The sequence below is a fragment of the Dreissena polymorpha genome, chromosome 9, assembly GCF_020536995.1.
Source record: "Dreissena polymorpha isolate Duluth1 chromosome 9, UMN_Dpol_1.0, whole genome shotgun sequence".
NCBI classification, from domain to species: domain Eukaryota; kingdom Metazoa; phylum Mollusca; class Bivalvia; order Myida; family Dreissenidae; genus Dreissena; species Dreissena polymorpha.
The window spans coordinates 54417399-54444225 of NC_068363.1; the positions used below are offsets into that span (position 1 = coordinate 54417399).

Below are 26827 nucleotides of genomic sequence, written 5' to 3' on the forward strand. Positions count from 1 at the left end.
ATTGCTTTATCCGTCCGTTTAACTGATTTTAATCGATTAGAGGTTAAACGACACTCGACAGCTAATTGGTGTTAATCTGTTGTGTAATGTCAATAAAGGTGTGAAAACTCGCGAGTCCATGTTTATTACATGTATTCCCTATCACAGCTAATTTCAATAAGGCAAGTGCAAGCGGAATAATTATCAAATTAAAGTTATTTAAAACGATTACCTGTGTATGTTTTGTATTTATCGTGTATTGTTTTTCAATGTATAAACTATGGCTGTGTAAGTGTGTTATCGTTTAATATATGCTTCACATGCTTGATAAATAAAAATATCTGTGTGTGTGTTTAATTTTTCAGTACGTATACGAAAAGGAAAATTCTGCGTTTTATTTACATGCTAACGCAGTGTAATATTTAACAGAGATGCACTTAAATTTGTGCCCTTTATCAGAAAGTCCACGGAAAGCACGTTTTTTACATGCTGCGTATGATGCAATAAAATATTTTTTTGTACATGTATCGTATTGCATTCCATCTAAATTAAATGGCTTGTCCAATAAAAGCTGTGTCCCACTAATTTTTCTGAAAAATGGCGTAGGCATATGAATTTGTTTACGAAATTCGTAAACATATTTCTTGTCATAAATGTTTAACATTATTTTTTCTTATGTGATGTTGTAATTATATTGGATTATCGGATAAATGTGCACAGTAGAAAAGCGGCATGTATACTGTTATCGTTTGATTCGGTTTATATGCATGTATTTGCGGATGACAACACAGCATGACAATACACAGGACCTATAGTATAGGCTATACTTTACCTATTTTTATAGCCCTCTTAAATAAGTAGGCTCAAAACTTATAGCGCTGTCCATTTATAACGCTGTTGCGTGGCTTGGACCCCGTCATCCGCGTTATATTGGAGTTACAGTGTATTAGGACAAATCTTCTCACTAAGTTTCATGAAGATCAGGCTATAAATGTGGCCTCTAGAGTGTTAACAAGGTTTTACTACAGCCATATATAGCCATATAAGAAAAAATGCCCAGCCCCCTGGCAGCCATATTTTTCAAGCAACCGGAACAATGTTCCAACTTATCCAAGATATCATTGAGACAAATCTTTTGACAAAGTTTCATGATGATCAACAATAAATGTGGCCTCTAAAGTGTTAACAAAGTTTTACTATAGCCATTAAGAAAAAATGCCCAGCCCCCTGGTTGCCATGTTTTATTACCAACTAAAACTAATTTCAAACTCATCCAAGATATCATTGGGAAAAATCTTCAGACCAAGTTTCATGAAGATCAGACAGTAAATGTGGCCTCTAGAGTGTTAACAAGGTTTAACTACAGCCATATATAGCCATATATGGAAAAATGCCATGCTCCCTGGCGGCCATACTTTTCAAGCAACCGGAACCATGTTACAACTTATCCAAGATATGATTGGGACAAATCTTCTGACAAAGTTTCATGATGATAGGACAATAAATGTTGCCTCTAGGGTCTTAACAAGTCTTGACTATAGCCATTTTTGGAAAAATGCCCCGCCAAATGGCGGCCATGTTTTTTACCAGACCAGAACCATTTTAAAACTCAGCCCAGAGTTTATTGGGACAAATGTTCTGACCAAGTTTCATGAAGATTGAACTATAAATGTGACTAAAATTGTGTTAACAAGTTATTAGTACACCCGTCTAAGGAAAAATGCCCTGCCCCCTGTTGGCCATGTTTTTCAACCAACGAAAACCATTTTTAACAAATACAAAATATAATTGGGACAAATCTTCTGACCAAGTTTCATGAAGATCAGACAGACAATAAGTCTGGCCTCTAGAGTGTTAACATGGTTTTTCTAAAGCCATATATGGTCATATAAGAAGAATTGGCCTACAGAGTGTTAACAAGACAAATATTGACTACGTACGACCCACAACACACGACTGACAAAAGGCGATCATAAAAGCTCACAACGAGCACATTGTGCTCAGGTGAGCTAAAAAATGCAGAACATGGATGAAACTTAACTAAGTAAAAGGCATTTTTTAAATATTTCCATGCAACTTTGCATTAAAGTAAAACTGAGTAAAATCTACTCAAGCATTTGTAGTACAGTATTTGATTAATGTTTTATAACAAAGTAGAATATAAACATGTTATCAAGCTTTTCTAAAATAAAATCATTACCCTTACTATAAAACTCCCCAACTGAAGGGCCCCACCAACTTTACCCAAAAGGTGAAAATAAAAACACTACAAAAACCCAATCCCAACAGGATATTTTTATCCACCGCCAAAGGCGAAGGGATAAAGAAATAGCGTTGTCCGTCCGTCCTTCATTCTGTCTGTCTGTCACACAATTTTGATATTGGCAAGGGATATCAATTGAACAAATTTGCTTGTTGTATTGGGATTGGTTTGCCCTTTTCAACGATATACCATGTACACTTTTAGATCTTACCTTGTTGAGTTTGGCCTTCTTGTCATCGCCGGCACCCACGTGGGCTGTACAGAACACGGGCACCACAATTCTTTCCAACTGTTCCTTTAGGATGTCAGCATTCTTACGCTGGCTGCAACAAAAATGCCTGTGTGTAAAGTGTTGTCCCAGATTAGCTTTTGCAGTTCACACAGGTTAATCAGAGACAACACTTTCCGCTTCCATTGCATTTTCTTATCAAATTATCAAACAGTTTGCATTTTTATGCTGTTAATTCTTAGCTTAAATCCAGTTTAGGCAGAAAGCAATGTCTCTAATTAGCTTGTGCAGAGAGCACAGGCTTATCTGGGGTACATTTTGTGCACATGCATTAAACCTTGTTTTTGCCAGAGCATGGTTCAAATGCTTTTGTATGGGATTTTCACCATTTCCAACAGCCTTTTAGTCATATCATAAAAGTCAATTAATCTACTCAACTTTTCCTGGATGAGCTGATGTATCAAGCAAATATATCAATGGTATATCAAGCAAATGTTGATATAAGTAAATCAAAGTATATCAAAGCAAGTATATGAGCTGGTACAAAAGCAAATACTTATGCCAGTAACTGAACTTATTGAATCATAGCTAGAAGAGAGGACACATACATAATTATATCACTGATCCCCACAGAATAAATGTGACCAGGCCAGGAATCAAACCAAAAATCCTCAGAATGGCAGTCCAGCGCTGTACAGACTACTGGCCTGGGAATTTCATGCATGGAAAATCACAGCCAGGTTTTCATAATACTCACAATCATAGAGGGATAATTCAGCATGTTTGTAATTTTAACCCATTTATGCCAAGTGGACTCTCACATCCTTCTAAATTCGATCAATTTACAGTAAAACGGCGATAACTCGAGGAAGCACGGGACAGACCTCGATGCTCGAGTAATCACAGGTTTCGAGTAATCCATGGTATCATTTGCTTTCAGTGTTTCGATTGGTGATTTTTAAATTCTGACCGCTTTATTTACATGTAAGGCTATGATTGGAAATGAACAGGCTTTGTAAAAAAAATCGCTTAAGGTTACAGTATACTAAACTAAACAATAAGAGTGATCGTTCACTCTTTTGTATACCATACATTTTATTATAATTATCGATTGCTGGTTATTATTTGATTATCATTAAAACTGTCAAGTTTATATTTGCGTCTCAAAGGATGACAATTTGCAGTGTTTCTAAAACTGTGACTAACTTCACACCTAATCGAGCGTTTTTTGTCTGCTTGATTGCCCTGTTTTCACAACTTGAATATTTAAACCATCCACCAGACGAGAAAGTGTCTGCAAATAATAGCCAGTTAATAAGGTGTGAAATGCCTTCAGGGACCGGCACACATCCTCGAGTTATCGAAAATCGCATGTTTGAGTTATTGCGGGTATTTTTATATAGAACTTGTTAGGGACTTCCTTTTATGCTCGAGTAATCGCCAGTTTTCGAGAAATCGCCAGTTTTCGAGAAATCGCCAGCTCGAGTTATTGCAATTCTACTGTATTTCCAAAATTAGGGATGTCTAGTATATTTATTTCTATATTTAGAATATTTATTATAGAAATTCCTTGAAGCAAACAGCGCAGACCCTGATCAGAGCTCCAGATAAGCATCGTTTTATCGTTATTATGATTTGTTTTTACAGAAAAACGAAAAGATAATCAAAATCCAACGTATCAAAACAAATTAAGACAGACAGATCCGAATTATGACCGGCCGTTTGATCGTACAGAATTTCAGAGTTCTGCGAAGCGAAAGTTAAATGATGACGAGATTTCTGATACCGGATCCGTGAATTAGTTTACTGGAACCAATAGTATTCGCATTTCCGTTTCCGCTCTTCTGTTTACAAAATTAAACATGGTCGCTGCAAAGCGTGGATGGGTCTACGCTGTTTGCCTAGGCCTTTTTTGTAGACGCTAGATATAAATGGTTTTAAATCATCTCAAGGGCCATAGCAAAAATCCAGTTTTATTGGGAAAGTGTCATCACAGATTAGCCTGTGCAGAACACATTTTTTATAAAGAGGTGATCTGAATATGGATACTACAATTAACATCTCCATATTTGATATATGTAAACAGCTGACATAAACACCTATTAAACGATTAAGTTAACTTACAACTTCATTGGATTCTGATTAACAATATGTTAGGTCATTAAGAAAAGTAATTCTTATCAATCAATTACATGCTGACACTTGTGTGTGGCTGGAGTGAAACATCAGCAGGAGAAGGTAATACATTTTGAACACATCATCAATTCTTGAGCACATATCAGTCAATATATTTTTTTTATTTATTTTTTTATTTTGACCTTGCAATCAAGGATAACTCATGAAAGTGCAAGCACTTATTTCCAATGGGGTCCTTTGGTTTTGCTGAAGAGACAGCAAGCAGAAGAGACAGTATTGAGATACAAGGAATCTGGGTGTGATACCCTAGCTCTCTGGGAATACATCCCTTGGTTCTTTTACATGCTCAGTGTACCCTTACACGCGAGAATTACCTGGGTTTCATACCAGTACATCTCTAGTTGGGTGGGAAACACTTGAAGCATTTCTGAAATTTCCAGTGCGACCTTAACTTTTAGCTTTACTTAATCCAACATTTGTTTCTGTATATTTCCTGCTTTTCCACCACACGTTAAGTTTTTAAACATATTTAACTGTAAAATTGCATGAATTTTTTTATGTCATGACATACAATCAGTTAAATAGATTTAGATTCACTCACATTCTGTCACATTTACTGAATTCTTTCTGCACCAGAAAAATCTGTTACAGCTATTCAGTGAAAATATTTTATGTTTATTCACCATAATATTATCTGCATGAAACAGTAAATTTAGAATTTTAATCACTGATATTTTTCTACAAAGTGCAGAAAAACAACAACAAGACATCATGCAGTAAGCTATTTCCACGTTCCAGCCTTGACCTACCAGTGGTGGAGTAGATCATTGATGAGATAAATCAGGTGCAGACGCAGCTCAAAACTGGCCTCCTTGGCAACAATCCTGAAAACATTAACCACAAACCCTGATGAGACGAGCGGAAAGAAATATGCTTTGTCATTTACTGATATAAAATCTCGCTAAAAAAACGAATACTCAGCATTTTGAAAATGTACACATTTTACTGAATAAACAATGGCTGGAGATCGCAATCGCGTTTTGGATTTTATCCCACTCCCCCCATAAAATTGTCTCCTTGAATGTAGATCGATCTCAAACAAGGTCCTGGACACTGGAATTCCACAAATTTGCAGGAAATTCCCATCCATAGCAAGAGCTTTATAACAAGTATGACCAATACCTCTGAACCACCAGGTCACAATTGACTCAGTTCAAGGGCACATTACCCAGTTATAAGTAGGCAACTGCCCTTTAAAATTGTGTCTTGCACATGTACACTTTAGGTAATAATTACTTTAAAGTTTCAATTTAATTGCCTAAAAAATGTGAAAGAATGTAGCTCCACTAACAGTTTATACTTGTGAAATAAAAATGGTTACGTTCAAAGGCACACAACTCAGGCATTTGCACAGCATTTGGCACGCAAAAAGTGTCTCAATATGACTCTTGAAATTTGGACTTCAAGAGCGATGACTTTCTTGATTTGAATCCTAGTGAAAGCCCTGACTGCAATTTCATCCCCTGAGAAATGAAGAAGTTGTTCACTCCATCAACAGTTGCTGACATGCAGGGACAAACTGATCAACCAAATGACTTCCAACGTACCCCCTTCTCAAAGTGGGTATGAGAACAAACTGTTAGTTTGCAAAACAGAGAAAATAAAATTATTTATAGCTCGCTTATAATGTAATAATATCCCATCAAGAAAGTAATTATAACATCAATCATAAATCAAATAAATATGTACTTTTCAATTAAAGTACTTTTAATTTGCCTTATTCTTGAAAACAAACAAGCATTTTATTTCTATTGTTGTTATTATTATCTGTCACTCATACATAACATGTACTTTCCAGTTTAAATAATATGGCCCTCAAAATGTATAGCATACAGTTGTTTATTTAATTATAATGTCATCCTAGCTACACTAGAACTGCACTTAATATCATTTGAGCCTCACTCTGGGAATACGGGGCTTAATGCATGTTTGTAACGTGTCATCCCAGATTAGCCTGTGCAGTCCGTTAGGCTAATCAGCGACAATTCTGTGATGATACTTTTGCATTTGTATTGTTTTTTTGGCGTAAAGGTGTGTCTCCTTAGTAAACAGCAAGTTTTGACAGAAAGTGTATTCTCTTTTAGCCTGTGTGATCTGATCTACACAGGCCCACCTGGGAAGACACTTTACGTACATGCATTAAACCCCGTTTTCCCAGAGCGGGGCTACTATAAAGTACAGATATCATGCAAATGACATGTCACTTCATCCTACACATTCACTTATGAGCGATCACTGACAAGTCATGACATCAGTATTAAGTTGAAAAACTGTGACCTTAGAAAGAGGGGCAGTAAACAAGCTGAAGAATTATTTTACTGCAGTCAACTTAATAACCCAACATACCCAATAGATTTTGTAAAAGAAAACAGCAACATATCAATGATATTTTCAGTAAATATATTAGGATTCAAGTCACATGAATGTAATGTATCACATTTAAATGTATGCACAAAACTTCCTGACAGCATAATTATTTGACATGTTCCTGTGCAACAAAGTAGCTTAAAAAGTAATCAGTCATTATACTGACAATTACCGTAATTACTCTATGTTTTCGGACACTTAAAAATAATAATTTTTGTTCGTGTCCGAAAACTTAGATACGAAAAATATTAACAAAATACAGGTGTCCGAAAACTTAGAGTCGAAAATGGAAGTGTCCGAAAATAGTGTCAAATGAATCAACCACTACCGGTAATAGCATGCGCTTGTAAAATACCATGCCGTATAGTATAAATTACAGTTATACATGTTTGCACTGCATTTTAAATAATTGTAAATGCTTAATTTATTTGACAGAAAGTTACTTCAAGGTTGTACTTTGACCAACGAGTTCAAAAATGAGCATGTGATGTACTGATACACGCTTGTATGAACCTGAAATTAACGCAATAAAAAAAGCAAACTATGAATTCTTTGTTTGTTTATTTCCGATAGTTGTTGTGTAACACCTTCCATTGTTCGTAAAACTTGTAATAGGGTGCATCACAATTTGAAACATTTAGTATTTGTCACAGTTATTTTACTGAGAAGGGGTAGTACCAATGGGGTAGATAATTGAACTGTTAATTGGCACTACCCATGGTAATTGTCATAACGCTTATGCTATCGGGCGAAACCATTGTTTAATACCGGTTTACAAGGTTATTTACCCAATAATGCAAATGCTATGGTCCATTGCCCTCAGGCATACACCCGCAATGTTTTATGATGTTAATCTGGTTGTAAAACCCCATGATCAAAGTGTCATTAGATATCGAAAACAGGTTCGAAATTTGGTAAAATTGCGCTGTAAAATATACTGTCCGAAAACTTAGAGACATATATAACGGACGAAAACTCGTGTGTCCGAAATTAAAGAGTCACGCAAAATAATTATTTTTGCTAAAAAAGGGGGTGTCCAAAAACTTAGAGTGTCCGAAAACATAGAGTAATTACGGTAGCTGCTTCACTTATGAGCTTCCCACTTATGACTACCGTGTTTAACCTTTCAGACGTGTTTAACCTTTCAGACGGGGCATGCATTCAATCTTACAGAAATATTCTGTGAAGTACTTTTGCAGTTCCTTGTTTTCAAACATTGAATTATGTAAACAATGACTGTACAACCCCCATTTTGGATAAGATAGATATCTTCAATAACTTGTTTTGCCATTAATTTATAAAAAAAAGAGTATGAATTATTAAGTTCACATGCTAATATTTCAACAAGTAAAAGTAATGCATTAATTTATGATAGATGACAGTTATAATTTATTGTGTAATTATAAGAAGTTAAACACTTCAAAAAAATTATTTGTTTGATTGCTTAGTTGGATTTTTTGATATTTTCAAAAGTATATGAATCATATCAATATGGTCTGTTAACCAAGTCCTGGGATAACTGAATACACAAGAGCTGTGTTTGTGAAACACAATGCCCCCTACTGTGCGGCTTTGAAACCATATATTTGACCTTTGACCTTGAAGGATGACCTTGACATTTCAACACTCAAAATGTGCAGCTCCATGAGATACACATGCATGCCAAATATCAAGTTGATATCTTCAATATTGCAAAAGTTATGACCAAGGTTAAAGTTTTGGGACAGAATGACAGACAGACAGAATAACAGACAAACAGGACAAAAACAGTATACCCCCAATCATTCGATCCAGGGGCATAAAAATTATAAGTTCACATATAATTGCCAGTAAGAGCCCTAGGCAAATCAGAGATAGCTGGGAGAATGGCTGTAGAAAGGATTTCATAACCAATCCCCACACATGTTATGTAGCCAGGCCGGGGATCAAGCCAACCATTGGTGGATTTGAAATCCACAACTTTACAAAGTAAGCTTGCTGCTCGAAATTAACTGCATTTTTTAACACTCAGCTGATTTACTGAGAACATACTTGTCTCCTAGATCACATAGATGTTTGATGTGTTCTACATTAAACAGATGTTTGATGAGTTCTTGGTCACATATATGATTGATGTACTTTAAATCACTCAGATGTTTGATGTGCTCTAGTCCAAACAGATGTTTGATGTGTTCTAGATCACACAGAAGTTTCATTTTTTCTAGATCACACAGATGTTTGATGTGTTCTAGATCACTCAGATGTTTGATGTGTTCTATTTCACACATCTGTTTGATGTGTTCTAGATCAAACAGATGTTTGATGTGTTCTAGTTCTAACAGATGTTTGATGTGTTCTAGTTCTCGCAGATGTCTGATGTGTTCTAGTTCACACATATGTTTGATGTGTTCTAGATCACACATATGTATGATGTGTTCTAGATCACACAGATGTTTGATGTGTTCTAGGTCATACATATGCTTGATGCATTCTCGATCACTGAGATGTTTGATGTATTTGATCTGTTCTAGGTCATACATATGCTTAATGCATTCTCGATCACTAAGATGTTTGATGCATTTGATCTGAGGTGCATGTCACTCTGTCACTGAACACACACAGGACATTGTGACCACAAACCACACTGCCATATATTAGACATCTTCACTTTCTCTATGTTTACAAAGCAATCATGCCGATTTTTTATATAATTTATAACGATAATTTATTAAATATATTAAGGCATAATATTTGATTTATAATGTTTAATTGCCAATAAACAACAATTTGAAGCACATAAATGTGGCCTCTAAAGCGGTAATAATGTTTTTAATTTAACTGGTTACCTAGTTTTTAGCACATGTGACCCAGATTCAACTTCTTAAAAGTGACCTGGAGACCAAGTTTTAGACATATGTTACCCAAAAATCTCTACCTAGGTTTTGTAAACATTCTGAGCAAGTTGCAAAAAAATTGAGTCAGAAATGCTGTTTTGAAAGTGGCCAAGTATTATGCTAATTGTACAGAGTTTCATGCTTATCTCATTCAAACTGTTTGCGGTAACTAGTGAATATTGTTCTGGAAACGGCCCCTCGTACCACAACTGTTTAAATGATGCTTGTTTTTTTTTTTAACCCTTTACCACTTTGATACGTATTTTAACGCATTTGTAGCCCCTAAGAAAGTTACATTCTATTAAAGACCTTTCTTACTCCCCGTATTAAAATTCAAGTTTGAAAGACCTCAATTCATACCCTTAGATACAGATGAGCAGCAAACAGCATGAAATGTGAACAAACTGCGAGTTACTCACAGGCTGTTCTGGTTTTATGCCAGCGTTTTTCCTCTATATAAAGTTGGTACCGTAAAACAGCACCATTCCCAATGTGACCATTTTTCCCAATTTCAAAATAAAAATTCCCAATTTCAAAAATAAAAATTCCCAATTCACAAAAAAATCCATTTCAAAGAAAACAAATCGCCGAAGATTTGCACACACACATGTTAACCCCTTTTGTCAAAACATCGCAGTCTACACAATGAGGTCAGTATACCGGCTAAGTGTGTTTTCACAACACCCAACACTTAATCCAGTTTTGTCCGGGTTTTTTGTTTACTCAGTACTGTATACAGTGTACAATAATTGCTTCAATAATGAACCATCGAAAAGACAGTTACGATAAAGATACAGCATGTTTAATGGAAATTAATTTTTTAATTTGGTTAAAATGAATAACACAATTTTAAACTGAAATTAAAAGATTTCAATTGTCTCTACGCTACATAGTTTTTATACAAAATCAATACGCCTTTGCTTTCCATGCGGTAAGTTACGTGACGTTATACATGAGCGGCTTAATTTTTGCGCGCTTTTTATTTGTCGAGACAAAGGAAATATGCATGTGTAATGTTTATGTAAAGTTAGATTTTGATAAGGTCGCATTAACATGAAGATTTAAAAGTGTGCTTTGGATTACAAATTTAATAACGGTCATTTGAGAATGCAGCCAAACATTTACAGGTTTAGTTAATTAATTAAATAATTATTTGTAGGAACGTTTACGTGTCGAAATACGAAATAAATGTTTTGACAATATATAGAATGAAAAGTACAATTTCAACGAGGAATGCACAAGGCTGCCATCAGCAGTCTTCTAAGTAACTGCCATGATTTTTTCGTGGAGGAGTGGGAAGAGTACACCGTAATGACTGCTAAGTGTGTAGGTATAGCATCGCCAACAAACTGGCACAAAGCCACTGAAATTATCCATTGGTAGTGAAACTGTGTATCCACGCATAATTGATTCACAATTGTTCGCATCTTCAGTGCCTTGTAACCAATTTTGGTGTAATACGAAAACAGCCAAACAAATTACCGGTGCTGATTATCACTCGCGCATTTATAAAATTCGGACTTTAAAAATTGGGGAATATGTATTAAATATCGAGTCCAGTGCATAGTTGTCAGATGTAGATAATAGCAGCAGTTTCATCGACGGTCAAGTCAACTGACGCAAACCTCGTTCAATCAAAGGCAGGTTATCTATCGGAATCTGAGGCTACTTGTCCCGATTTAGACAGTTCATACTCTCAAGCACGGTTTCAGTAAAAGAGTTAATAAACTCATTGTTTACTGTTTAGTGTTAAAAGAAACATGATTTCTTAGGAAATCGCTCTCCACTTTGATATCAATATGCAACTTATTATTTGTACATGTTTTAAAACGTTTTCAGCATAGTTAATGAATTTCCCAATTTGGATGAAAATGACACTAATTTTCCCAATTTGACCAGTACCGGCACCATTCCCAAAGTGGTGAGGAAAAACGCTGTATGCTGTTTGCATATAGCCATTTTCAGTTTGCTTCTGAGTGGATAAAGGTTAAACAGGTGCATAAAAAAGATTGCCATCTTCAATGGTTAAAAAATATCTTTACATTTACCCCAACTTTTTGATCAATAGTATGTTGGTAATATAATTATGTTGTTCTCTTCCTATAAATGTTCATTAAACCATCTATCATAATTAGGCAAGGACTTTTAGAGTGTTCACAAGGTTTCACCTCCCCCTTGAAGCCATGTTTTTCGACGGACCGAAACGAGTTTCGAACTCTACCGAAATATCAGTCCCACAAATATTCTGAGCAAGCAGTTCGCCCAGTTTTCCTATATTTTGGCTCTATTTTAATATGGCATTGGATTATGGATGAGACACACGTGCTCAAAATATTAATACTTCAGTTAAAAGTGGTAATTTTTTATATGAAGGATTTTGCTGCTAAGATCGGATTTGTTCGAGCTTTCGTGATATATTATATGTTTATATAAACAGTTATTGCCATTTCCACTTTGCTTCTGAGCATTACATAAAACCCTTTGAGCTTAGTGAAAAATAAAGCCCATATGGTAACTTAAAAACATTTCCAAACTAAAAAACATTCATAAACAAATAGACTAAAAAAAAAGTTTTTTATATGTAATAAGGCACTTTAATCTTAGATTTAAAACATAAATTTTACAAAAGAGATCTCTGCCTAGTATGAAAGAGATTGATAATTTAATTAGAAGGTCACAGAATGATGATAAAGTAGTGAATGGCTGACAATTAATGAAAAAACACACTGAACAAACACAAACACACAAAAACAAATAACAATTGATATGCATCGTATAGCACAGAATGGCACTCTCATGGTCACCTAGTCCTAAAAAATAAATTCTCTCATTTTAAAGGGACTTGTTCACAGATTGCCAAAATGACAATTTTCAATTTTTTTTCACAGATACAAAAATTATAAGGACACTTTAAACCAAGGAGAACAAGAGCTGTCTCCATAGGATGACATATGCCCCCGAAAAACGCTTTGATAGAAGTTATGAGCATTTTTCGCAGATTTCGAAACCTAAACGCTGATCCATAGTTCAAGGTCAAGGTCACAGGGGTCAAAATATGTGTGCATATGGAAAGGCCTTGTCCATATACTCATGCATACAAAATATGAAGGTTACATCTGAAGCGACATAGAAGTTATGAGCTTTTTTTGAAACCTAAACGCAAAGTATGACAGAATTAAGGACAGACAGACGAACAGTGTGGTCATTATATGCCCTCCTTTGGGGCATAAAAATACCACCAATGATGTAGACTAATGTTTATGAATAACCATCATTTTAAATTGATAAAATTATAAAGCATTACATACGTAAAATAATTGAATACTTTAAAGTTTTTGTTTTTTTTATTATTATTTTACTAGACATGGATCACTTAAATCAATAATAAAATGTTTGTAAATTTATCAAAGACTGAATGGCGAAATTGTTGAGGCAATAGCATTTAAATCAAAAGTACACTCGTTCAAGCCAAGCAGGGGCGAAACTTTGTTCTTATTTTTGTCTTTCTTAAAATCTATACTCAATGTAATGGAGCTCTTTAGTTCTGTTGTTAAAATTTAGCAATTTACAGCATTTACCAACACACTCCTAAACAAGAAATGTGTTTGTCAGAAACACTATGTCCCCTTCTGCGCCGCTTTTTTTTTTTTTGACATTTGACCTTGAAGGATGACCTTGACCTTGACCTTTCACCACTCAAAATGTGCGGCTCCATGAGATACACATGCATGCCAAATATCAAGTTGCTATCTTCAATATTGCAAAAGTATTCACAAAATTAGCGATTTTGGCCACATATATTTGACCTCTGACCTTGAAGATTGACATTGACCTTGACCTTTCACCACTCAAAATGTGCAGCTCCATGAGATACATATGCATGCCAAATATCAAGTTGCTATCTTCAATATTGCAAAAGTTATTGCAAATGTTAAAGTTGGCGCAAACCAACCAACCAACAGACAGGGCAAAAACAATATGTCCCCCACTATAGTAGGTGGGGGACATAAAAACCCACAATCTGTGAACAAGTTCCTTTAAACGAGCATTTAATAATAATGGATGTGTTTATAATGATCTGTTAATGAAAAGCATCAACACAAAGTGAATCACAGTTCAATAAGGCCAGAAATATAAACATCATACAAATCTTAAATCTTTAAAAAAAATCCACCAGAAATTAAAAGATTGGATTCATTATCATAATATAAAACATATCTCATTTGTTTATCAGATTTGGTTTTTAATGTTTTTTATTAGTAATAAATTAATCATTGCAATTTCTGTATGAAATTATTATGAAGTATCTTTTATGTAGCTCACCTGAGCACAAAATGCTCATGGTGAGTTTTTGTGATTGCCTTATGTCTGTTGTTCGTCCTCCAGTGTTCATCGTCAACATTTGCCTTGTGAACATTGTTCTCAAGCCTTTTCTTCATTTTGACCAACTGACCTAGTTTTTGACCCATTATAAGGCCAGAGTGATCTATCGACAGAGCTACTCCTGGAAATACCTCAAAATACACTAAATAATAGTCTCAAATCAAATCAAATATCCACAACACAAAGCAAGTATTTGTTTGCATAAGACTGAGTATTATTGAGGCATGCAAAGTGAATCTAGATTTTTCCTGATAATAACAAACATGCGAACTGATAACTACCTTCTTAGCAAGTACTTTGTGACCAAATGGGTTTGCGCATCGCTGGTGCAGTGTTGGAATATCCAGCTTTTACCACTCTGAAAGTGCGAAAAAAAAAAAACATTACAAGGCCTGTTATACATATGACCCACTTCCTGCAAAAATGTGTCTAAAGCCACATGAAGCAAGAGTTACTCCGGTCAGAAGCCACACTGTCCAATTATAAGACCACTAAACTTTGCGTGTCTTATATGAAACAACAAAACTCCAGCCCAGACTGCGCAATTGTGCAGGCTGGGCTGGAGCCACTCTGGCCGCAAATGTATGCAAATGTACCTTCTGTATTGCCTTCAAAGAAAAAACAACAACATCAAGGCCATTTGCTGGTAAATGGTTGAAATAAATCTTCTAAAATTGATGTAAATCTGATAATGTCATGTTTTTATGAAACACTCACGCAATCTGTTATTTAAAAGGTCTTGATTGTATTAAAAAACTCCTTTTAAAAGCAATTAACAATGAAGAGTCATGAGGTGTAACAAGAGCTCATCCCCAATGAATCATGTTAAAAACAAATCTTGCTTTACCCATTTAAGCCTAGTGGACTCTCCCATCCTTCTAAATTGGATCAATTTTTTCCAAATTTAGGGATGTATAGTATATTTATTTCTATATTTAGAATATTTCTTACAAAAATTTCTTTAAGCAAACAGCGCAAACTCTGATGAGACACCACATCATGCGGCATCTTATCAGGTTCTACGCTGTTTGCCACGGCCTTTTTTCTAGACGCTAAGCATAAATGGGTTAAGTGCCATCACTAAAGTAAATCAAACTGAGAGTGGAGTTGTTTGCCCTTTAGGAATCATGGCAATATTTATTATGATAGCATGTGCTGTTCAACAAGTGTAAATGTCAGGTGATTTAAACAAAATATTCTTCTGTTTAAATATTTTTTACTTAATGCAAAATTGCACTTCAGCTAACATGTGTCCATTATACTGGTTAATGGCATTTAAGTTGTAAATGTCAAATAATAAAAACCTGACCATTAGTGTTTGTACAGTGGATTCTTTATTTATACATGAAGAAACTCTATAGCTTTTGTTATAATATGAGCCTTGCTCTGGGAAAACTGGGCTTCATGCATTTGCACAAAGTATCATCCCAGATCTGTCATAAAATATACAAGCCTAGCTCTGGGAAAACTGGGCTTAATGCATGTGCACAAAGTATAATCCCAGATCTGTCATATCATATACAAGCCTAGCTCTGGGAAACTGGGCTTAATGCATGTGCACAAAGTATAATCCCATTTCTGTCATATCATATACAAGCCTTGCTCTGGGTAAACTGGGCTTAATGCATGTGCACAAAGTATCGCCCCAGATCTGTCATAAAATATACAAGCCTAGCTCTGGGAAAACTGGGCTTAATGCATTTGCACAAAGTATCATCCCAGATCTGTCATATCATATACAAGACTTGATCTGGGTAAACTGGGCTTAATGCATTTGCACAAAGTATAATCCCAGATCTATCATAAATATACAAGCCTAGCTCTGGGAAAACTGGGCTTAATGCATGTGCACAAAGTATCGCCCCAGATCTGTCATAAAATATACAAGCCTAGCTCTGGGAAAACTGGGCTTAATGCATTTGCACAAAGTATCATCCCAGATCTGTCATATCATATACAAGACTTGATCTGGGTAAACTGGGCTTAATGCATTTGCACAAAGTATAATCCAGATCTATCATAAAATATACAAGCCTAGCTCTGGGAAAACTGGGCTTAATGCATGTGCACAAAGTATCGCCCCAGATCTGTCATAAAATATACAAGCCTAGCTCTGGGTAAACTGGCTTAATGCATTTGCACAAAGTATAATCCCAGATCTGTCATATCATATACAAGACTTGATCGGGGTAAACTGGGCTTAGTGCATTTGCACAAAGTATCATCCCAGATCTGTCATAAAATATACAAGCCTAGCTCTGGGAAAACTGGGCTTAATGCATTTGCACAAAGTATTATCTCAGATCTGTCATATCATATACAAGCCTAGCTCTGGGAAACAAGATTTAATTCATGCATGTAAAGTGTCGTCCCAGATTAGCCTGTGCAGTCCACACAAGATAATCAGGGACAACACTTTCCCCTCTTATTGTTTTTGCTGTTTAAAGAAAATCTTATAATACAATTTTAGGCAGAAAGTTTCCTCCCTGATAAACCCGTGCAGACTGCACAGGCTTATTTGGGACCACACTTTATGCACATTTAATCCTTTATTCCATGAACTGTCATGGATAGCTCTTCAATTGTTTTTGAATTTGTATCAGGAAATGTATTGACACAAATGAGCACCTTATCTGATACTGTAGTATATTGTTACAAAATGCATATATAATATTACACCTTTCAGAATTTTCTAAGAATTCTTTGAAATGCTGCAACATTAGAATGGCATCACAATTTCAGTTATTTCAACACCACAGCGCAAAACCTACAAGACATTTGATCACGACTTTGCCAAGGCAATACAAATGCACCGGAAACAACTGCTTACCCAGATATTCCTGGAAAAAAGACTCTGTACTCACGAGCACAATGGCTTTGACATTTATGTGATATTTATCAGCTGCTTGTTATGTGATAAAATGTTTCAAGAGGCAATTTTATGGAACATCTGCAAGATAAACTGAGCCGTGCTCTAGGAAAACTGGGCTAAATGCTTGTGCGTAAAGTATTATCCCAGATTAGCCTGTGTAGTTTGCACAGGCTTATCAGCATCTCCCGTGAACCTAATGCCTCTTTCCACATTTGGAATTTTTCGTTAAAGCAAGTCTCTACAAACCAAAATCTAGTCTAAACAGAAGTGTCCACACAGGCTAATCTGAGCTGATACATTACCCATATAAATAAAGCCCAGCTGATACATTACCCATATAAATAAAGCCCAGCTGCCCCATTGCCTTGCTCAAAATGCTTCTTGAATTAAAGGCTCAAACAAACATAAAAGAATGGCAAATGCTATCTCCAGTTTTGCTCCATGTTAGCAATAATCAATATGCTGACCAATTAAAATATACATGTGTACATATACATGTACTTAAATGAGAAAATTCAATTGTATTGTTTGTATCTAGAAAGTCACAAAAGTTTTTCATATTCAGGCATGCAATAATTTTAAAATTATTTAAATTAAAGCACAGTTTGATTGCGTCAATGCCATTAACAATGCAAAATTAACAAAGAGCAATCTTGAAACAAAAGTCTATGATGAGTTAAAAAGAGCTGTTTAGGGGGAGTCTTGTTCTGAGAAAACAAGGCTTAATGACTGTGCATTAAGATATGTCCCAGATTAGCCTGTGAAGTCTGCACAGGCTAATACAAGACAATTTTCTGCCTGTTTCATGTTTTAAAGCCTAGATTTCCCTGACTGAGGCTCAAGGGGCCTTGGACCTTAGACAAATGCATTTCAAGCCAATCAATAATTTTTCGATGAACAGCCATTTATATCTTATTGAATCTGGTTCATGAACTTTTAAGACTGAGGTCATGAATACTTCATAAATGGATGTCTAACATTACAGGGCTCATACACTGTCCTTGATTAACTCTTGTGAAATACAGTTCATGAATTCATGAGCATTTCGATGAACTTCAGGACCTGTTTATAAAAAGCTCTTAATTTGTCTTGCATTAAATGGTATCATGATATTATTACACATTAAAAGTTCTTCGAATGAGTATTATAAACACTTTCTGACTGATGAACAACATTCCAGAGTTCATAAATTGTTATTGATTTGCTCCTGATATCGACTGCAAGATTGAATGAGTATTTGAGCAAATTTGAACCATTTTTTATTAACAGTGTTTGAATAGATCTTTTGTACAATTAGTTTTTACACTTGAACAGTTTTAAACATGTATATAACGAATACTATGAATTTATTAGGAAAATTTAAGAAGTCATGAAGCCAGTCCTAATTTAACACTTGAAACACTGATCATGATTTCACGAGGAATCAAAGCCAATCAAAAACTGTGTTATAGCATTTCTTGAATTGATCTTGTATTTGTATCATGAATATATACACATCAAACTTTTTTCAAAGAGGTATGGTAACACTTATTTATATATGAGGATTATATGTGCCTTGTTCTGAGAAAACTGGGCTTAATGCATGTGCGTAAAGTGTCATCCCATAATAAGCCTAATCAGGGATGACACTTTCTGCCTAAACTTGATTGTCAGAAAGGGGGGGACTTCCTTGAAACTAAAAATACCATAAAAGCGGAGAGTGTCGTCCCAGATTAGCCTGTGCGGACTGCTATACGTACTGCTGTGCGGACTGCACACACTAATCTGGGAAAATACTTTACAAGATGCATTAAACCCCCTTATCACAGAGTGCTGCTCAGTTCATTTCTCCCACCCACTCACAAGTATGGCGTCCTTGGTACATGAGTCTATGATGGGTTTCACAGTGACATTCAGATCGTCAAGGGAGACGCTGCACTCTGCAGCTAGCTGCTGTAACTCCTCATGGCGCATGGCCTCCAACGGGTCCTCTATCTGGAACTGAAAACACACCCAGAGATTGGTTACTGAGAACTGAACACATACATATATTGGTTACTGGAGCTGAACAGATACATATATCGGTTACTGGAACTGAACACACCCATAGATTGGTTACTGGAACTGAACACATACATATATTGGTTACTGGGAACTGAACACATACATATATTGGTTACCTGAACTGAAACACATTCATATATTGGTTACTGGTGCTGAACACATACATATATTGGTTACTGCAGCCGAACAATACATATATTAGTTACTGGAGCTGAACACATACTTATATTGGTTACTGGAGCTGAACACACCTATAGATTGGTTACAGGAGATAAACTCATATATAGATTGGTTACTGGAGCTGAACACATACATTGACAATTAACTTATTATAAGACTACAAGATTCTGAAGATTATGGTTTTTAAAACGTCATACAAATTACAGTGAAAAAAACGTTTTGGCTATTCCCTAGTGTAAAAAAATTAATGGCTGATTCAAGAGATGCCCAATTAATGAATGTGCTTGAAAACTTTGCAAATTATAAGATTACATATCAATTTAAGAGAAAATTAATGATTGTGATATATACCCAGCAATAGCAGTGCTTATAGGGATCATATTTACTGATAACAAACAAACACTTCTTAATAGATGTTTTTTTTTGTGGTACAGAACCGTGTTAAATCTTAATAAAAAAAATATGATGCTGAATTACACATTTTTTATTTGTACTGCTTTGTTTATTTGTACTGCTTTTAAGGACAGTATAAATAGGGTTTTCAAAAGTAATTATATTATAGGGTTGTTCGAAAGTAATTCTATTAAACATTATAGAAACACACATGATGATAATATAAAAGGAAATGATTATTACAGAGCTGCCACTCACATGATGAGTTTTTATTTACAATAATTCTAATAACACCGTATGATCGCAAACACATGTTAACCCAAGTCTCCAGGGTTAACTAGCAAAACAGATTGATCGGTTGATTTTTATTCAGCAATTATATATTAAAGGTTAAAAATGTCCAAACAGCATGAATAATTGTTAACTGAAGACCAAGTTAAACAGATCAAAGAGTCACTTGAAAGTTCAAAATGATGTTGTTTTAGTATTGATAAGAGTTCTTGCGCCTGGCAAGTGTACTGGAGTTGAATATCCAAATTGGTACTTATATTTCTACTTTGAGGTGAATGTATCAAAAAGGAAGTCCAAACTTCCCCAGGTTCAAATGGCCTACAGTTAAATTGTATTTGTTTATTTGTTTAGTTAAATTGGTTTGATGTTAACAAGAGTATATGAGGTCATTTCCAAGGGATTATTTACAAACTCACACTTTTCCTGGGATATACCACATGCACAAAATCTTCCAGTCACTGACAACAGCCCTACTTTACCCTTTTATGCCTAGTGGACTCTCCATTCTTCTAAATTGAATCAATTTAATTCCAAAATTAGGGATGTCTAGTATATTTATTTATATATTCAGAATATTTCTTACAGAAATTCCTTTAAGCAAACAGGGGACACCCAGATGAGATGCCGCATCATGCGGCGTCTCATCTGGGTCTATGCTGTTTGCCAAAGCCTTTTTTCTAGACGCTAGGCATAAATGGGTTAACCCTTTACCACTTGGATTCGTATTTTGACGTGTTTGTAATCCCTTAGAAAGTTAAATTAAATTAAAGACCTTTCTTAGTAGATTCCAGTTTTAATGGCTTCATTTCCAGCCCTTTGATACTGATGAGCAGGCTGGTCTGGTTTTATGCACATAGCAATTTTCATTTTTCCTCTGAGTGGATAAGGAATGATTGATTTTCGAAAGGAAGGGATATCATTTAAAATTACATACAAGCAGAAAGAGTCCTCCCTGCATTAAGCCCAGTTTTCTCAGAAAAAAGCTCATAATAAACCTTGAAGTCTTATCTGAGAGTTCTTATAACTAACATTTTAAAAAACACTTTCTTAACCCTTTCCCACTCAGTAACGCACTTTGACACATTTAAGTCCTTTAGGAAGTAAATTAAAGTCCTTTCTTGATATATTCATGTTTTAAAAGGCTTCATTTCCAAACCTAAGATACTGATGAGTAGCAAACAGCATTAAACCTGAACAGACGGTGAGTTACTCGCAGGCTGTTCTGGTTTTATGCTGTTTGCACATAGCCATTTTCACTTAGTTTCTGAGTGGGAAATGGTAAATGTTTCTGAAAGAAACCGTTATTTGATGCTGCAAATATATGCAGCAATGCATATACAGATCATACATGTTTTGAATGAGCCTACCATTCTTATTTGAAACTTTTTAGATGAAGTTTTTTCCAGTAATTTTGTGAATGGGGCTGTTTGTATGGTTTACAATTTACATGCAATATCACAAATTGTAAAAAAAAAGCTGTTAAAAAATTTTTATTGATAAAATATGGTTAAAATTTGATTGCAATACATGTATCATATATTGCAAACATAACAGTTCAAAAGTGTTATTTTTTAAATTTTTCTGTTCAATTAGGATCTTTGCTAAACTTCTGTCTAGAAAACCTTTGCATTGAACTAAAAATGTTTAACAGACTTAACTTAATCCCCCCATAAAAAAGCAAAGTGAAAATGGCATTGTGCAACCAGCATAAAACCAGAACAGCCTGCCAGGAACTCTCAGGCTGTTCAGGTTTATGCTGGTTGCCTGCTCATCAGTATCTAATGAATTGAAAATGAAGCGTTTCAAACTTGAATTTAGTAAGAAAGTTTATTTAAATTAATGTACTTTAATATAACTTGCTAAAGGACACAAATGCTTCAAAAAATGTAATCTACGTGGTGAAAGGTTATAACACGAGCTTTGACCCCAACCATGGTACTAATTCACCACCAGCGACACGGGCTTGTACAGCCTAAGTTCAAGTGGGCAAATAACGGTCAATCAGGATGAAAAAGGTGTTTTTTATAAAATCTATACTTCATGATATATATTCCAATATCAAATCAAATTCACTTGAGAGAAATGTGAGGAAAATCACAACATCCAGGAACTCATAACATTTAATACAGACTGGTGGTTAGATCAATCAGATAAGTGATTGGATGACTCCAATAATTTGCTCTCCCTGAGGTGATACTAATCAAACAAACAATTGCTAATAATTATGAAATGTTTGATTAAAATGTGGAAAAAATAAAAAGAACAGAGTTTATCAAGCTTTGTCGACAGGGGCCCCATTTGTTTTGAAACAAAGAGATGTGTTCGGTAGAACACAAATGCCCCCTATTGACGCCGCTTTGAAATAAAATTTCAATATATCATTTGGGCAGGTTTAGGAAACTTAGCTCCCTTTAAAGCTTATTTACTTCCCTTGGATTGTGTTTCTTGACTTTGACACTGAAGGATGACCTTGACCTTTCACGCACTCAAAATGTGCAGCTTCGTGAATCACATGCATGCCAAATATAAGGTGCTATCTTCAATATTGCAAAAGTTATGGCCAATGTTAAAGTTTCAGACGGAAAGACCAGACTGACAGACAGTTCAACTGCTATATGCCACCCTAGCCGGGGCATAAACAATGCTATTACAAAAATCACAGAGTGACACCAATACCTGTTGTTGCTGCATGAACTGGTGTACTGTGCAGCCAGGTTCTGCTCGGACTGCTTGATCTGGCTGTCGTTGAGGCCAGACTGGTTCTGGATCTGCTGCTGCTGTATTGCACAATCTGCTGTCTGTAGACTGGGCCACCGCCTGCTGTTGGGGCGTCTGCATTGGGACCTGGCGCCGATAAGGAATTAAATGAGCCTCATTCTGGGAAAATGGGGCTTAAACGCATGTGCATTAAGGGTCATACCAGATTAGTCTGTGCAGTCTAACGAGGCTCATATATATTCTGTTCATTATCACTGCATTATATACCGTGGGAGAACTGGTTGCTTAAAGATTGTAATTGCCAATATTCATTTTCCACCTTCTGACCAGTGAAATAACAGGAAAATGTAAAATCTGGAAATCATCCTCAAATTACTGAATAACTGTAGACATCTGATACAACACAAGCCAGTTTGTTTTCATTTCTGATTGTATGAGAGACCAATTAGATGTCACATTAGTTATTCATTCTGTCTACAGTTTGGCTTTCCAAAACTTCAAAGGTGTAACAAAAAGTGCCCAATCTCCTACGGTGGATACAAAAATAGAATCTGTTTTGAGAGAACAAGAGTTCCAGCAATGTTCAGAGAAAACCACTTATTCAGGTTAACCCTTTAAGTGCTGTAACCGAATTTTGAAGGCCTTTGCAAACAGTTTGGATCCTGATGAGACGCCACAGAACGTGGCGTCTCATCAGGATCCAAACTGTTTGCTATCCTGATAGTATTCTTTGAAAAAAAAATGAAGAAAATGCTAATTTTAGAAATTAAGCAGACAACATTTTAGCAGACGACTAATATCCCAGCATGCAAAGGGTTAAACAATTTATGCCCAGTTGGCCTAAGCCATATAGAAGGAATTTGTTGAGATTTTTGCATTACAGCTCTAAAAGAATACAATAGCCATGTGTAGTGTTTGAAGTTTCAAATGTTGTTTGTTTAAAACATAAATAAATAACAGAATTGTACTAATGAAAGATGTAGAATTATATTTGATTGACAAAAATGACTTTTGCTTACTGACAAATACATGCCTGCTATTAACTCATTTATGCCTAGCGTCTAGAAAATAGGCCTTGGCAAACAGAGTAGACCCAGATGATACACCGCATGATGCTGCGTCTCATCTGGGTCTGCACTTTTTGCTTAATTTCTGTAAGAAATATTCTTAATATAGATATAAATATACTAGACATCCCTAATTTTGGAAATAAATTGATCCAATTTAGAAGGATGGGAGAGTCCACTAGGCATAAATGGGTTAATGCCATGTATTCTAAACTACCAGTAGTCTGTATTTAAGAATCATGTTGAAATATCCAAACCTCAAGTGTATAGGAAACCTGTGGCACATGCCGTACACACCTGTGATGGAGTCTCAATAGTGACCGACACAACCGCAGTGTTTGGTAGAAGGGGTGGGACAGTGGACTGCCACTGTGACATTGGGGGTGGGCCAAGGAGAGGGGGTGGGCCAGACATGGGAGTGGCCAAGTGACTGCCCACCATGCCCCCTAGCAACGGTGGAGGCTGCTGCTGCTGTTGTTGTTGTTGTTCCTGGTGCATCATCTGTTGGGCATGCTCTTGCATCTTCTTGTTCTGGATATTGATGACTGTAAGAAAAAAATGATAGTGGAGGATTCTGATACACATTCTGGGAAAACAAGTCTTAATGCAATTATGATCATGACAATTATGATCATGACAATTATGATGAAAACAAAGATGATGATGATGACCAATGATTGATAGACAAAGATGATGGCGATGATGATAACTTAAAAAATGATGCCAATACTGATTTTGACCATGAAAAAGTATTAACAACACTTAGCAGATTATGTATTAATTTTATAGTCATAGTATTGTCACCATAACTGCAATACCTGCTCTCCCCACTGGTCAACAAAGTCGGAGGTCAAGGTTCTAGTGACCGCATGTGCAATAAAAAACACTAAAAAACCTGGTTTATTACCTGTATTGTCATCTTTATAGACGTAGTTTTTTGTCACCTTGGCTGCAATGAACATTTTAGCCTTTGATGTTAGGAGAGGCTGCATGTTCAGTTTTCCACGCAACATCATCACAGAATGTGGAGATTAAAGGTAGCAAGTTAACTTATGTATAATTACATGTTCATTTGGTATTTGTTTATCCAATTCTGAGTAATAAAGCAGCACCCAAAAGTTGTCAACAACATAAGACATCAATACAGCCCTTCTAATTGAAAACCCATTCCATAATTTGCAAATTTGTATTCTTTAAAACCCCAATAATTTTACTTTTATTTCGAAGTCTTATCAAGATTTAAAAGCAGTTTTCACAAACCAGACCAAATACGCTGTATTTGATGGTCCCATATGGTTTCTCGGCACGTGTTAGACTTGGATATTGATTGACAGCTCTGTGTATAGTCATCAGTTATACACAAATAGACAGTAGACTGTTGTTAAAGTAACTGTTCATTAGCAATAAAAACTATCACGTTTAGACTTGTGAAACAAAGCAAATTGATAAAAAAAAATCATTTCACTGTCAAGATGAACATGAATAGCCGCGATTTTTTTCCTTCTTTATAAAGTACCGGAAAACTGCACTTTCCCAATTGGGCAAAAACTACTAATTTCTCAATTGCTGTCCAAATTGAAGGTTTCAAAATAAATAAAACAGAGATGTGTTTGTCAGAAACGCAATGCCCATTGCGCCGCTTTGAAATAATTTTATTTTTTCTTACCTTTGACCTTGAAGGATGACCTAGACCTTGAACTTCCCCACTCAAATTTGCAGCTTCATGAGAACGCCGCTTTGAATTTTTTTATTTATTTTTTTTGACCTTGAAGGATGACTTGACCTTGAACTTCCACCACTCAAAATGTGCAGCTTCATGAGAACGCCGCTTTGATTTTATTTATTTTTTACCTTTGACCTTGAAGGATGACCTTGACCTTGAACTTCCACCACTCAAAATGTGCAGCTTCATGAGATACACATGCATGCCAAATATCAAGTTGCTATCTTCAATATTGCAAAAGTTATGCCCAAGTTAAAGTGTTTTTTTCTGACGGACATACAGACTGACATACTGACGGACAGTTCAACTGCTATATGCCACCCTACCGGGGGCATAAAAATAAAATTTAGATAAAATTCAACATTTAGTTAGTTTGGTTATGCAGCTCTATGGCTTGAACCTAAGTAAATATAATATTGTCAACTTGGCAACACTTGGTTATTAGTTTAAGTATTTGGAAGCAAAAAATCATTTACACAAGATGTGTTTTGTGAAACACAATGTCCCCCTATATGACGTTTGACCTTGAAGAATGACCTTGACCTTGTGCAGGATGACCTTGACCTTGACCTTTCACCACTCAAAATGTGCAGCTCCATGAGATACACATGCATGCCAAATATCAAATTGCTATCTTCAATATTGCAAAAGTATTCATAAAATTAGCGATTTTGGGCCACATATATTTGACCTCTGACCTTGAAGGATGACCTTGACCTTGACCTTTCACCACTCAAATTGTGCAGCTCCATGAGATGCACATGCATGCCAAATATCAAGTTGCTATCTTCAATATTGCAAAAGTATTTATAAATAAGCGTTTGGGCCACATATATTTGACCTCTGACCTTGAAAGATGACCTTGACCTTGACCTTTCACCACTCAAAATGTGCAGCTCCATGAGATACACATGCATGCCAAATATCAAGTTGCTATCTTCAATATTGCAAAAGTATTCATAAAATGAGCGATTTTGGCCACATATATTTGACCTCTGACCTTGAAGGATGACCTTGACCTTGACCTTTCACCACTCAAAATGTGCAGCTTCATGAGATACACATACATGCCAAATATGAAGTGCTATCTTCAATATAGCAAAAGTTATTGCAAAATGTTAAAGTTGGCACAAACAGACCAACAGACCAACAGACAGACAGGGCAAAAACAATACATGTATGTCCCCCACTACTATAGTGGGGGACATAAAAATATCCCAATTTGGAGACTTTACAACTCGAATTTTCCC

The 26827-nt window shown here is 35.7% G+C and overlaps 1 protein-coding gene across 1 annotated transcript in view; it reads right to left on the reverse strand.

Moving 5' to 3' along the window:
- The window catches only part of LOC127846053 (calcium homeostasis endoplasmic reticulum protein-like), a 51448-nt gene extending 26581 nt beyond the window's left edge, over positions 1-24867 (reverse strand). Inside the window, 9 exon segments of the mRNA XM_052377230.1 lie at positions 2454-2565; positions 5417-5491; positions 14572-14648; positions 19005-19142; positions 22746-22762; positions 22765-22850; positions 22882-22913; positions 24152-24399; positions 24762-24867. Coding sequence (XP_052233190.1) covers positions 2454-2565; positions 5417-5491; positions 14572-14648; positions 19005-19142; positions 22746-22762; positions 22765-22850; positions 22882-22913; positions 24152-24399; positions 24762-24867 — 891 coding nt within the window.
- Positions 24868-26827: the final 1960 nt, after the last annotated feature.